This window comes from Numida meleagris, chromosome 23, assembly GCF_002078875.1.
Source record: "Numida meleagris isolate 19003 breed g44 Domestic line chromosome 23, NumMel1.0, whole genome shotgun sequence".
Taxonomy (NCBI): domain Eukaryota; kingdom Metazoa; phylum Chordata; class Aves; order Galliformes; family Numididae; genus Numida; species Numida meleagris.
This window is the reverse complement of record NC_034431.1, coordinates 1605263-1619948: the sequence shown is the minus strand read 5'-3', so window position 1 is coordinate 1619948 and position 14686 is coordinate 1605263. Positions and strand designations below refer to the sequence as shown.

At 45.0% G+C, this 14686-nt stretch overlaps 1 protein-coding gene across 11 annotated transcripts in view; it reads right to left on the bottom strand.

The window, feature by feature from the left end:
- The window catches only part of PRDM10 (PR/SET domain 10), a 40861-nt gene that overhangs the window by 25345 nt on the left and 830 nt on the right, over positions 1 to 14686 (bottom strand). For 6 of the 11 annotated variants that reach the window (XM_021376251.1, XM_021376249.1, XM_021376256.1 and 3 more), the window contains 3 exons: positions 6195 to 6384; positions 3988 to 4152; positions 2520 to 2579 (listed from right to left, as the gene is read on the bottom strand). In XM_021376251.1, coding sequence (XP_021231926.1) covers positions 2520 to 2579; positions 3988 to 4152; positions 6195 to 6287 — 318 coding nt within the window. In that variant the 5' untranslated portion in view covers positions 6288 to 6384. The other 5 variants (XM_021376250.1, XM_021376252.1, XM_021376253.1 and 2 more) reach the window with 5 other exon arrangements.

The following is a 14686-nucleotide window of genomic DNA, read 5'->3' as shown; positions in this document are numbered from 1 at the left end:
TATAGGCACTCATTTTAGCACTGCATCATTTCCATTTTTCACTTTTACACGGGCAGCGCCCTGCATGCAAAGCTCCCTGGAGTCCTACGCTAGGTCAAAATCTGCAGCATTTCAATGACGTTTTTAGTACGGATAACAGACTTGCATAAAGCCTAAAAAATCCAGAGACAACGGGAAAAGCTACAAAACTCAAACTGAGAAGCTGTTCAGCTCATGGCCCACTCCTGACTTAAAGCAGAAGTGCTATCCAGCCTGGGATTCAAAGTGGCTAAAACAAAGCGTGATCAGCTCTTTATTTACCTCTTGGTAAGCCACTGAACTAGAGTCTTAGTTTGTCTCTTCCATTTCCAAATTTACTTTCTTCCTTTTCCTTGGACAAACTCCAGCAACAATGTGATGACGTTATCTGGCCACGCCATCCACTCTCAGTTCAATTTTGATACCATTTCTTCGTGTAGTAACAGAAAAATTAACACATCATCACATACTGTTCCATCCATTCCGTGATAAAGCAGAACTGAACTCTTAAGAACCACCTCTCCTGTCTTCGGTGCTCTGCTTATCTATGCAGCCACTCGTGCCAGTACACTGCATGATTTTTCATCCCTCTCTACAGTTGACATTATGTGGCCACTAGTTCGTGTCTCTGACTGCTGAGCAGCTTTGATGCTAAAATTAAAGCCTCTGCCCCACTACAGAGTGCATAATAAATATCAGAGAGAACTGAGAACAGGGAAGTATGCCAGCAGTAAAGGAACACACAAGAAAATTCATAACATAAGCAGATAGTTTTAACACTTCCAATCTAGTTTGAAGATGCATTAAAAGTAATTTATAAACCTACAGGAAAAAAAAAACATAAAAAGACTTCAGGGAAGCGCATGAAAGCAAACAGGAAACCTCCAAGATAGCAGCTGAACTGCCTGCTGTTCCCATGTTTGATGCCAAGGGGCAATAGAGAAGCATCCTTACTCAGCAGCACACCTGCAGCTCCGCCAGCATCGAGAGGCTCATACAACCTGGTGTCTATTTGCACCACAGATCAGCATTTCTCACCACTAATCACACCTCAAACATACCCCTAGCTTTCATTTCCATGTAAACTCCAGACAACGCAAAGAATATGAGCATTATTTTAAAAGGAAATTTTAAAGTGGTTTTTTTTTTTCAGTAAAATTTTCCCAAAGACAAAGATGTCTTTGTTCAGGGATGACCCGCATGAAACGCTGATGTAAAAACACCTGCAAAGGCAATACCTGCCATAATGAGATTGCTCTGCTGGGACTGCTGTCAATCTTGGAAAGGAGGGCAGTCTGAGGACACGCAGACAAGAATTCTGATGCCCTTGGTACTCAGCATATTAGAGCAACAGCTCACAGCCTATTGTCAGAGTCATTTGCGCCGCACGCAAGTATTCCGTCCTTCCAATTTCATCATGTAGTTACTGAGAAAATTTGCTGAATAAGCTTTGAGATGATCAAGTAGCATTTTTGGCTTATTTATGGAGGAAAACTGGTAAGGCAAAAATATCCAAAATTCCACCTTCAAAAGAAACAAAAAACACCTAACGCCTTGATGCCATCCAGTTTCCTGTTTGTGTCTCAGTTTAGGACGTCTCTATGCACGAAGCTTGATTTTCAGGGCACATTCAACCCTCCACTCTGCCCCAAGACTGCCAATACCCATTGTAATGACAGCATTAGCAGTATGCTGATGATTCCCATCTAACACATTAGTTCACACGTGTCATTCAAGAGACAAAAGCAGCAGTGATTTTAAGTCTCTATGAGAAGAGCAAAATTTGAACTAGAAATCCAGATCTGAAAGCACCTGTACCTGACTACAGTTCCCAAAGATACTAGTTAAAAAATTGTGCAGAATAGAAGAAAAAACCCCAAACAGTGGTATTATCAAATTTCATTACAAAAGCCTCCAGGTTTGTTCTGTTCCCAGACCACTTCCTACAGGCAAGTACGTCAGGCAGAACACCTGGGATGCCCCACGAAGACAAGTGAGCCAGCAACTGAGTTCCTTCAGATTCCACAGTTATTTTCCTGGGAAGTTTCTGGTAAATGAAGAACTCGAATCAAAACCAATTTCTCTCCCTGAAAGCTTGTAGGGACTTCTAGGTATTTTGATCAGAGCCTGTACGGGGACAACTTCAAACTCAGTCATTCCAGAATGACATTAAAATGAAGGCAGATATATCAGCCTGCTGACTGACTTAAAGCAATACTGCTGAAGGATTTCTCATGACATCCGGGGCAGTAAATTTGTATTGCTGCTGAACATGTATTAAAAAAATAAATTCACACTCATCTTTCTATTGACATTCATGCACAAAAAAACCAAGGTAGTGTGGTCTCTTGCTAACACCCGCTTTTTGCTCATGATCTTTGGGAAGATGGTAAATGACTGCAGACTGCCATTTCACAAAATCAGGGTAAGCTCTTTACGCTCTGTCAATAATGTTCCTTACAATTTCAAGCCCAAGAAAAACGATGTCTCCTCTTCCTTACCTGCTGTGTGGTGGCATCCTGCTGGACGTAAGCCACTTGGGACGGATCTGTAAACAGAGTCTAGACAAAGTGAAAAAGGCTTATCAAGCTGGCCTCAGGGTTGAGCATTCCTAACGCACACAAGTATCACTCTGCCACCAAAAAGCAATCCCCATAGGAATAACCCCCTTTGCTAGCTTTTAACATGCCTATTAACACAGCAGATTCATTCATCTTCCCCCAAGTTCAAAAGAGAGCTCTTCAAAAGAAAGCATGTGGCTATCAGGCACATCCTACTCATGAATTCAGTAGAGTGAGGATGTCTGTTTTCATTTAATAGAAGACACGGCAACTCCAATATTCATATGGTAGTCTGCAAGAACAGCCCTGCTGGGAGTGCTTCCACATAGGAAGAGCAGAACTCAGAGGAACACTAAGCATTGACAGCAGTCTGCCTGCTTGCTGGGCCAACATTTGAAATACCCGAGCATGCAGCAGTCTGGTTCCAGCAAACTGAAGCAATGTGGTAAGAATTCCCTTGGCGCTTTTTGCATGATAACATCTTACTCCTACGGTGCATTTTTTAATTTAGACAAAGTGGTAATATTCAGAGAGTTCTGGAATCACTTTCATTAACTTCCTGGGAGATATCCTCTTGATATCTTATCCTCTCAGAACACCCCACCACATAGGAACTGCTTTTTTGCAGCTGAAAACTGCACAAGAGACAAGATTGTGCCACAGAAGGCTATGGCAGTGCTGCTGCCAGGGCCATGCACATACACTCTGCAGCAATATTGGTCTATTCAGTCCAAGAACATAAAGCACTCTGATGAAGCATGCCTATTTGTGTTTTGTTTGTTGGTTTTTTTTTTTAAGTCTATCCATGCAGAGGTACAAATGCGTGCTATATCAACTCCGTATAAATACATGCTGTCAGAAGAAAAAAAAGCTCTTTGATATTTAATATAATTATCAAGAAAAACAACCTAGGCCTATGCAATCAACAACTTCTGTGAAGAGAGATTACAAAATTAGACTGAATTCACTGAGATCCTCAGCAAAAAGGCAAGGCTGTTATTGTTACAATTAATTATTAGAACTGCACTGTACAAACAAGGACTCTCGCAGAAGACACAGATCTCCCAGCTTTTTACTGCATACAGGCAGAGGCAGGATTTCTTGAGAGATTATTAGTGTTTTCAAAAACGCTTCTGATTTAATTACCACCCTGTCCACCTTTAGTGGAAATAACAAGCGTTTCGTAATTCATAGCCTCAACATCCTTTGATTGCCACATTTGCACATCAGACCGAAACGAACAGCGTGAAGTCCCTGTTCAGCAACGGGCAGATAGAAACGTTAGGAGTAACTGCCTGCTCTTTTCCAGTCACACCACATGCTGGCAGCTGGCTTTAATCTCAAACAAGCCTGTTTCATTTCCTAGACGCCATAAGGGGGGGGGGGGTGGGCTCAGAACCACACGTGCCTGGGTAGCTTCCACGGGATGGATGTAAACCAGGGTGTGCTCCGAGGTGTCCACGGACGTGTAGGAGGTGCCATCCGCCGTGTACACCACCTGCTGAGAGGGACGCTCCTGCTCCTCGCTGTACACAATCTGTGCCACCGTCCCCGCTTCCGGGACAAAGTGCACCTGGAAGAGGAAAAAAAAACAAAAAACCTGTACTGAAAGGGCTGCAGGCACAGCCCTATGGAAACAATGCAAAACGCATCGGTCGCAGAGGTATCCTTGGAAGTACAGATTGCCCTATGCCCCAAATACTTAGCCAGGTGTTATGAAAACAAAAAAAACTTCTACGTATAGTATTTATAATCTGATCTAAATTATGCTAGCAGCGTAGAAATCTGGATGTGAGAACTACCATTGGTTCCAGGTTGTAACACTGTCATGTGATGCAAGTACAGCAAGGACAGCAGAGTAGCAAAGTCCTGGACTGCAGCAAGCGAGGACTTGCTCAAATGCAGCAGCCAAGGGCAAAGAGAGAAAGGAAAGAAGCTGCTTACCTTCAGAAGGCCTCAGGTATGCAGGGAACTCCAGCAAGACCCCTGCACCTCCACTGCCAACCCTTCAATGAGGGCTGGGAAGGCGTGGATCCTGGCTCCACCCCTTCCAGTCACTCAGGTGCATTGCATGCAGCTGAGCTCCCTGGGCTGGCCCTGCCTTCCCACCAGGTGCTCCATCACTGGTGCAAGCCATGACTTAGCATTTCTGCTACACATGCTGTTTCCCTTTATTTTCCATCTTGCTTTCTGGATTTAGGATAATTACTTCAGCTAGTTCCATAATTGCAAGAAATTTTTCTGTTTGATAAATGGCTAGCAGAATCTATTAACTTTGATTACTGCTTCAAGTAATAGGATTGCACCCATCACGAGACAGCAATAGTACATACGCGATTGCTTCTTTGCAGCATGCACACACAGCATCAGTAGTTTCATTAATTCAATTGTTTAAACAGTGAAAAAAACTGAAAACACAAAGCAGTGACTCCAAGGGCTACCAGAACAAGCTACCTCCAGGGCAGATCAAATTCAAATAAATTTATTTCGACTGAACATTATGATCATCAATAACCATCAGAGGCCTACCTTAAACAAGCCAGAATTGCTAATTCCAGTGGTAATAAGAACATACTTATCTGCTGACACCTTTTATACACTGAAAACCATTTTCAATGCATAGGAAAAAATAGGACAGTTAGCAGGAAATCTAGCTTTGGTACCCACATCCATGACTCTATGTTTTCACATAAAGTAAGGCCACATAAGCAAATTTTATTTACTCCATTTCACCTTTTAGCTTGTGTTTCAGAAGACACCTGGCACTCCCCAGGGGATGCTAAGCACTGATTCCATACAATAAATCCTTATGCAAACACTACAGGAGAAATGCACGCAGCGTTTCACATTCGGAGAGTGCTCTGCAAATACTGATCAAAGCTTTTAGCTGCTGTGTGCAAACAGCAGCACGGTTATCCCACCCCAGAGAACACAGGTTACTGAAAGCTGCTTTTCTTCACAAATTTCAAAGCTGGAAGTTACCATGAAAGCCAAGACTCCTTGGCTTGTGGTTCAAATGACACGCGGCACCCCCCTCATAACATATTCAAAACAATAAAACAAATTAGTCTTCTAAAAATTCTCAGCTGCGTCGTCTCAGAGATGGAGGGACTAGCTGCATACAGCAGAATCTGACTGCATTAGTCAGTGACAATTAACATTTCTCTCTTCCCCACTACCCAGATGTCTGACTGGAAAAAATTGTCTTACTTTCCTAAAAGGTCCACCCGCAGTCCCAGCCAATTCAACTGATGCCAACAGAATGGGCTGCCACAGACCGCATATTTTCTTAATATTCATTAATCTGAATAACCTTTCCATTTCCCACATGACTCTATGTATTTATTTTTGGACACTGGAATGCAGATGGCTACTGGTTGGTTTCATTCAGTACGCTTCAATGTGCGTGTACTCACTGCTGCGGATTGCACAGCCCACTTTCTGAAGCTTGGGTCTGGAATCACTACAAGTATGTTTCTATTTCCTCTCAAATACAAACTGAGTTTCCAGACAGTTTAAAAAAATAGACCAAAAACAGCTGAATGGGAACGTTTGCTTGCAAAGCCACTACACTGAGCCTAATCCAGTGGAAGCAGAAACCAAGGCACTAGTCACCTGAGCAGCATTCTGGTCCTGCTCAGCAGAGTCAGGCCACACCTGAGGACTTTCTTCTTTTGAGTCCATCTCCTCCCTGCTGTGGTGCTCCATGATGAGAAATAACTATTGGAGGAGTGGCTGGCTGAGTAGATTCATCTCTTCACTGTGCTTCTACTTCCAGAAGACAAGGTGATCTTCAGTAACATGGCTACAAAGAAAGGAGATGGAGACATTAAAGCACGCATATACCAGTCGGTTTTTGTTGTGATGGAAGGGAGCTAATGTTATCAGCTACTGCACTACAGGAGCATACTGCCAGAATAAAGCCAGCTTTGCTTAATGAACGCGGGCATTCTCATCTTCCATTCTCAAGCATGCTGCATCATTATTTCCTCCTTAATAGAACCTGGAAAGAAGTCAACCGCCGCACTGAAGGGCGCTGAATTCCTCCTGCACATCCCTCCTCAGCCACAAGCATGCTGCACAACATTCTGCACGTGGTCCTGCTGGCACATACCAGGCCAGAAATCAACAAACCACGCTGCAAATCAACCTTACGTTTCTAAAGGAAAGGATACATTCAGAGACGCACCGCTGGATTCCCAGCTCACCCAAACCTGCTGGCCTCACACTTACAGGCAGCTTCCACCTCGTACAGAAGGGCAGCCCCAGCTGGTATTCAGGTAGAGTCACAAAGGCAACTTTTAGAAAAAGAATAATGAAACGTAAGCTCTAATTGATGCAAGCCCAAGGATCCTGACAAATTGCTCTCACTCTAGGTTTTATTCACCTCTCACCATTTTACTGGGGCCTCTCAATCTGCCACTGGGAATCTCAGAAGGGTAACTGATGGCTCTGGTGATTGGTTTAGTCAGTGGTTCAGCTCCTTCCCAATTCTTCCTCTCTAATGTCACACTAAATCCGCAGGCCCCGGAATTAGCATGAGGCTGAGCCCATTTCATTTTTCAGCTAGTCCAATTAACTTTGTTTTATACTCAGCGCCTCCCTGGACTGATCCAACGCCAGTACCCTGTCTGTGCACCATGAAGAAAGCAGAAGGCTCCTTGCTGATGCTTCCATTCATTTGCATTTTAAATGCAAATTATTTTAGTCCTAATTTATTCCCACAAATGCCAGCAGTTGGCTTGTCATTGTCAAGCTAAAAAAAGATAAGGAAAAAAGCAGACACTTTCTGCCTTCTGCTGATTTCACCACGAATGAATAAGCTCTGCAGACCTGAGCACCGACTGAACTGCTGGCCTCAGCCAGAACGTGTAAATCAACAGCACAGAAACGTCACTGAGCTGAATGTGGGGGAAAAAATAAATGGAAAAAAAGAAATCGCATCACTTCCGTGTATACAAACTTTGGGAAAGCTATTTCTGGGCATTGCTAGAGTCTAACATTTGCTGTCTCATGCTGGGCAACACGCTGCAACATGCGACAGGAGGCTCTGACTTATCAGGTTCACACTGCATTAGGTTCTGGGATAAATGAACAGAAATGCTATCTCCATTCCCATGGCTCATTACCAGGTGTCCAAGAAAAAGCACTGAAGAGAAGAGGAAGAAGAAACAGATGCACCTGCGTGCTATGCTTTAGCTAGGGGATCTCGTTATATGGAAAAAAAGAACTGCAGCAACGAGGACAGAGAACAGCCAGAGAGCTGAAAGCTGGGTCGTTTACAAATAAACATAATTTATCTATTATAGCTCACATAAGCTCTGATATAGTAGGAAATATTATCCATCCTTGCACGGAACCTTTCATCCTGCTATCTCAAGGCTTCTCGCTATGTTATTAAGGATTAATCCTGGGATTTCCTCCTCTCTAATCCTCCCACTTTCACTGAACTCCAGGCCTCGTCTCATTGGGTTCAGCCCTCCTGGTGATCCCAGAACCGCCTGCGAGGAGCGTGGCTGCTGATGGCAGTAACAGCCCAACAGCTTTACATCAAGATGAACGCCTTCCCTCAGCTTTGTATGGCTTTGTTCATCCCAAGCAGCCCTTGTGTCTGACTGCCCTTAGTTAACGAGAGCCAATCCAGGTAGATGGACTAACAATAGCCAGTAGTTTCATCAATTAACCAATATTTAGTTGCTCAGAACAATAAAAAAAAAAATAAGTGCCAATGGTTTCACGGTTTGATGTTTTGGTTTTTAAAATAACAGTAATTAGGCTGTTAGGAAGAACGCAATTAAGTTAACCAGAGATTAAATTAAGAGAAAGGTACGGATGCGCTCCATATGGTGCAACAAGTGGAAGCTTGGGCCAACTTTCCCTACCGCAGACACTGGAGGTCTGAGGGCAGCTGTTGACTCACTCAGGCACAAATAACTTACAACTTGAGTGGGAAGGAGACTCAAGGTTTCACGTGGGTTTTTAATAGACACAACTAGTCGTGAAGATTCGTACCTACGGAAAAAAAAAAAGGTAAAAAGATGGCAGAGAAAGCAAATGCACTAATTTCAAGTTTTGTCCGAGTTCTGAAGGTCAACACATCTCAAATCATAGGGAAAAAAGCAAGGCTGAGCCAATTCAGAGGCTCAGTGGTACGGTTTCCATTAACAGTACCATTACCTATGGCCGTTTTTCAGAGGAATAAAACACATACTGCTCAGCCCAGACAGCTGTGGAGCAATAACAGCCAGAGAACAAGAGCTGCAGGATTTGCTGAGTTTCTGTGCTATAAAATAAGGCCTAGGATCCACCCCTCTGCTAGGCACTCCTGCACTGCTACTCCATCTCTGAATCCTTATCATTTGTTCTGATCACCAAAGCAAGCTCCAGCCCAAAGTCACTTCCAATGACACCGACAGGGAACAAGCTCCTGAGGAAGCGTCCCCACACTGATGACAGAAAGACCTGACCAACTTTGCTCCCAAGTCCTTCTACATAGGACGCTCCCTAATTAATCCTGTACGACCTTATTTTCTTCCTCATATCCCCCATCAAAGTTCATTACAGCTGTGATGCTGACAGCCACAGCGCCTCAAGATTTCAATGATTTCCCTGTGGGCTTCTCTCAGCAGAGACGTTGCACAGCACAAGGAAGCAACAGATGTCCAGCTCAGCACACACAGCCACAGTATTGCAATCCTATCAAATTAGCTGCAGAGGAATCATGAGGAGTACGTTAGGCCACGTGGTGCCCACATTAATCCCGTTAGCAAGAGCACTTCGGGAGATGTATGCAAAGAAAACCACTAATTCTCTCGCAGGGCCTAGCTGGAAGCTTTCTTAGCAGAAGCATGAGACTTCAGGCTTAATTATCTAAGTGCCAACACTGCCAAACAACCAGCACACAAGGGGACATTCCCTAATTGCTCTCTGCACTGTTTGCCCCCAGACCGTGCTTTGCAACTGCTGATTTTTCTCCCCATACGATACGAGGCATTTTCCAAAATGCCAAGACAAGCACCTTCATGGGGCACACACACTTTGGGAACTAGCGCCCGACACGCTGCCTGCAGTTCTGTCACTGCCCCAGCACACGCACAGCCAGATAAGCAGCATGCCCGAGAGCAGGAAGCAATGACAACATGCAAGATGCTAAAACATTTACAGTAGCTCAAGGCAGCTTTTTCCTGTCCAGAATAGCAGGTGTGCTTCACCCAGTCCACACTGGGTAAGGCCATGAGCTGGAGCAGCAGTAGGTATAAATAAAGCCCAGCATCACTCCAGCGCATCAGAACAGCAAGGCAGCGACAGGACACAGCATAAACATGGCAAGATAGCACAGCTCCATGACTTTAAATCAGTGCAGGACCCCAGCACAGCTGCTAAGCATCTGATTTGGAGCGTGGTCAGCAGCTAGATACACAGGGCAGGAAGAGAACCCTCCTCTACATCTATGCACCAGAACACCCAGCTGCCTGCCTTGCCGGCTAAGTGCAGGTAAACCAACAACCTGTCCAAGAGCAAACGGCTTCATTTCAGTATGCTGCTTCTATTTACCTTCCTTTTCTTAACACCCGCTGCAGCTGCCACAGACCTAAGGTCTTCGTCTTTGGTTCTTCCTCATCCAATCCAGAAAGCTCACTAATGGCGACGTCCCTCTGCATGGAAAGCTTTTTCGTGCCATTGTGCGACCAGCTCTTCATCTTTGTGGAAATCTCACTTGAGAACTCCTTTTGACCTCCACAACACACTCGAACGCCTCTCTCCCATTCCAGCAGCGTGTCGCTTCATCTGAAGCCGTGTCATTAAATCAGCAGCTCCCCCCATTTGCCGCATCCAGCTCTGGATGAACCCTATTCGGGGCAAAGCACCTCATTCCCCATCCAGCACCAACGTCCTCATTAGCCTTGCTGTCCTCAGCAGCAGACATCCACCTCCCAAAGGGCAAGCGCTGATGAAAACACTGCCTACCCTCAGACAGATCACAGCATCCACACCGCATCACCCTGTGGGTGCCCTACGACCCCATCAGCCGGGGAACGGGAGCGAGCGGTGCTTTGAGAATGGCCTCAGAAAACAGCAAAGCGGCTGTTCTTTTTATTTGGCATGCGAGGAGTTTTGACAGAAATTGAAAATAGTGAAAGCACGCAGCGCTGCAAAGAGAAGTTCAGCTCTGAAAGTCATCAGAAAAGATCAAGAGCACCTGTATTTTCTTCACACACCTGCTATTAGGGAATGAGACCTCCTTTCAACCATCGGACTACGCAGGAGATAGAGACAAAAACTCTGGGGGCTTCATCTGCAGAGAGCTCTCCAAGTTCAATTAAGAACATTCTGCTGAGAAAGCACCGGAGCCAGCAGCTGCCAAACATTCATTCTTGTCCCTTCTTTGAGATGACAGGGATGGAGGAACATTAAAGCTGGGCAAAGGAGCAATCTGCTTCCCTTCTCAGGGAGTCATAAAGCCACTGCAGTACCTCAGATGAGAAGCCACTTTACAATAATGGCGCATAAAAAAACCTAATGTGATTTACTCCCTAGTGTAAAAGAGGCTTGCATATAGACTGGAGCTCCCTGCAGCAATAACAGCAGTGGCTATTAGCTTAATTCTTTAAGTACTGAGCTCACTGACCACTCTGTTTCACTGCTAACCATATGCAAGGACAGCAAGATTGTTACCAAAGGGGGTTTTATGACCGCGGGTCTTCCTCCAGCTTTTAATATGAAAGTGATTTATGATACTCAAAAGGAACATCACATGTGTCTGCAAAAGCTATATCCCACACTTAAGTTAATTACCCCAGATTGCCTAGAAGGCAGAGTTGGTGCATTTCCTGAGGTTCCTTGGCAAGGAGATGCTTTCATTGCAGCAGGACGGCTGGGAAGCACGCTGGGGTTCCAACCTCATTGACTACTGAGTCACGACTGCTGTCTCTCCCTCTGCATCCTCATTCATCAGAAGCACATATTGTTTCAAGGAACTCAGCTCTTGTGCATTGTCTGCATGTTAATAACCAGGTAATATATAGCCACAATATTTATGCTTTACTGGTGAGTTAGAAATAGAAATCGCACACAGGGCTGGGACAGCAGAGATTATTTATTTCCACAAAAGGAAAAATGGCTTCAATTTATTTAGTCATATAATAAATAGAACAACTCAGCCAAACACAAACTCACTCTTTACTCAAATTGCACGTAATGAATTGATCCATCCACATCCTTACACCACATCCATCACAGCAACAGTGAACTGGAAGAAGCCTCTCAGATCCCCAAGGTTGGTCCCCTGCTACCGCCTCCAACACATCACACAAGCCCTTTCATAAAGGGCATTGTCCAAGTTCCAAAGACAATACCACAACAGGATGGTGCATGTACTCCCTGTCAGTACCACATAAGCAGCTACAAGTCTGTTTGTTCCACAAAACACAGGAGATAATCCAGCACCACAAGCGAATTCCAAGGCAGATTTACATCCTACAGGAGAACTTCACGGATTTGGCTACAGACCTACTTGGAGATGCAGCTCCCTCTCTAGACAACACTTCTGTGCAGACTCAGTTCTTGTCTTACCCCATGTTTCTCCGAGTATCCATCCTTCCTGTTCTCGGTAGGCAAAGAGGCAAGTTGAAAATTTACGTTCACACACATGCTCTTCTCAGTCACCTCTCTTTCCATTTGCTTGACTCCTACCTATCCATTCCCATCACTGATTTCTTCCTCCCTACCTCAGCTTTCTGAACACGTTATTACGTTTTTCGTGTCATTTTCCTCTTTTGAATGTTTTGTATTCTCGAGTCTCTGTGATATCCTCAGCATCTGCTATGGCCATAAACCACAACTCTCAGGCTTCGGCTGCTTGAGGTAGCGACCTCATTTACTTAATTGATTTGGTTTATAAACGACAGAGGGAGAAGAATGATAAAAGAACAAAGCAGAGAAGGCACAGTTGAGAACAACAAGGACAAAACTGAAAACACCTGTATCAAAGTGTGTCTACCTTGTTGCAAAGGCGACCTTCAAAGAGACATTCTCCAGTTTTACTAAGAACACCACCATACCACCACCAGGCTCAGCTCCTCATCTCCTGTTCCTCTTCCAGCTCATGCATCTCTTCCCAAAGCTACCTCCAGTTAAAGCTGGAACTCACTCCCCCCCACCCCCCAAACTGACTGTGCTGCTTCTTTGCTCCCTCTCCCATCTCTCTGCATTAAATCACCACCACACTTCAAGCTTTCAAGAGACAAAACCACCTCTTTTCTGCACATTAAAGAAAAGCCCCCAAACTTGCCTGCTGCAGAATGCTTGTTTGAAATGCAAGGGACCCTGAGAACAAACCAGGCCTCCTCAAAATTACAGCAGGTGGGCACCTAACACATAAGGCCAGCTAATGGCGACAACACAACTTTTATTTCTATGGTATACTAACACAAAAAAAAGAAATAGAAGCAGCAAACAGAGCTCAGCTCTTGCTTAAGCCAAAACAAAATTCACGATATTAAGTCAGCCTCCATAATTAGCTACACTTATAAATTAATTAAAATTCTGTTTACACAGCTGACAGCAGCTGCAGGGGGTCAGAAACACACTCCAAGTAGCTGCTTACTACAAAGCAGATTAGCATAAGAGAGCTCATCTAAGGCTTTTCTATGCAGGTTAATAGCAAAGGAAGGCGTCAGATGAGAGCAAGCTCCTCATACCGACTTCTTGTCAAGAGCAAGTGGTCAGTTATTCCATCAGTTAACAACAACTACATCAATATCTCATCCAATACCATGGTAATAAAGCCGTCTTCGTTTCAAACACCTAATACACAAGAGAAGAATGCACGTAGCAAAGTGCTAAAAAGCATCACATTTCAGGAGACAAGTCATTCATTTCAGGACTAACCTGAGAAATATACCTTCTTTCTTACCCTAAAAATGAAGGTGTTAGGAGGCTCGAGACTACCAATTACTTCATCACAACAGAAGAGTCAAATAACCCTCTTGTGAAATCAGTTGATTCACGAGTATTTCATCCTCTAACGTAGCCAATAGAAAGAAAACTCAATCGTTGAAAAAAGTAATAAAAGAAAGAGTTCAATATAGCCTCTATTCCCATTAAAACTCATAAACAGAGATATTGATATGCGTTTCACAGGGATGCCCAGCGCTGAGCTTGCTCGTTCTTTGAAAGCCTGTAAGAACCATGAATATGTCACTGATATGCTAGAAATACTGGTGTGCAGATAACCAAATGGCGAACGCTGCCTTCTCATTTCAGTCTCTCAGCTGTGAAGAACAGGTTCAAAGTGCAAGACCTGTGAACTAGGTTTTTAAACTTTGCAAAGGCTCCTTCCAAGGATCTGCAATGAGCAGCTCAGGGAAGAGGGGCCTCCACACCACCTGAAGTTTCTCATACAGAACAAACCCTCTATGGGGTTATCTTTCCCTTTAGGGTCTATAAGACAAAGGACCAAGAACTCATTTTTTTCCCATTTTAATTCAATAGTTTAACAAGCTTTTTCAATACAAGAGCAGCACAGGAGCAGACAAGGCTACCCAACACTACAAACCTTGATAGCGAGAGGTCCAATAAAGAAAGAAATCAGTCACATGCCACAGCCATCCCATGACCCACAAGAACAAGCTCATCGGGCTGAAGGAACTACCAACACTGGTACAAAGACCAAGCTACCAAAGTCCACACAAAGAAGCTTCTGCTGCTCACACAGGGCCCTTGTTCCGTCCTCCAGGCCTGCAGAGCACCCAGCAGGCAGGAGGCCACAGCCAGGCCAGGTCCTGCTCTGCCCTTGGATGAGCCCACCCTGGTACCACAACACGGCAGCGAGGATTGCCAAGCCCTTCCCAGCAACCCCAGAGCCTCCCCAGGGAGAGCTGCTCCGTGCAGGGGAAGCTGAAGCCCCCCAGGAGACAGTGACGGCCCACAGAACGCATCACACCGCTCCCCCAGCCCGGCTGGGGGTGCCCCCACCCGCCCGTCCCTTATACACTCTCCTCGTCCCACCGCAGCCAATCCGAGGAGTGGGGCGCAGTGCTCCTCTCGCTAAGCCAATGGGAAACGGGGGCGCGAGGCACGCGGCCAATCAGGTGGGGCAGGTGCCC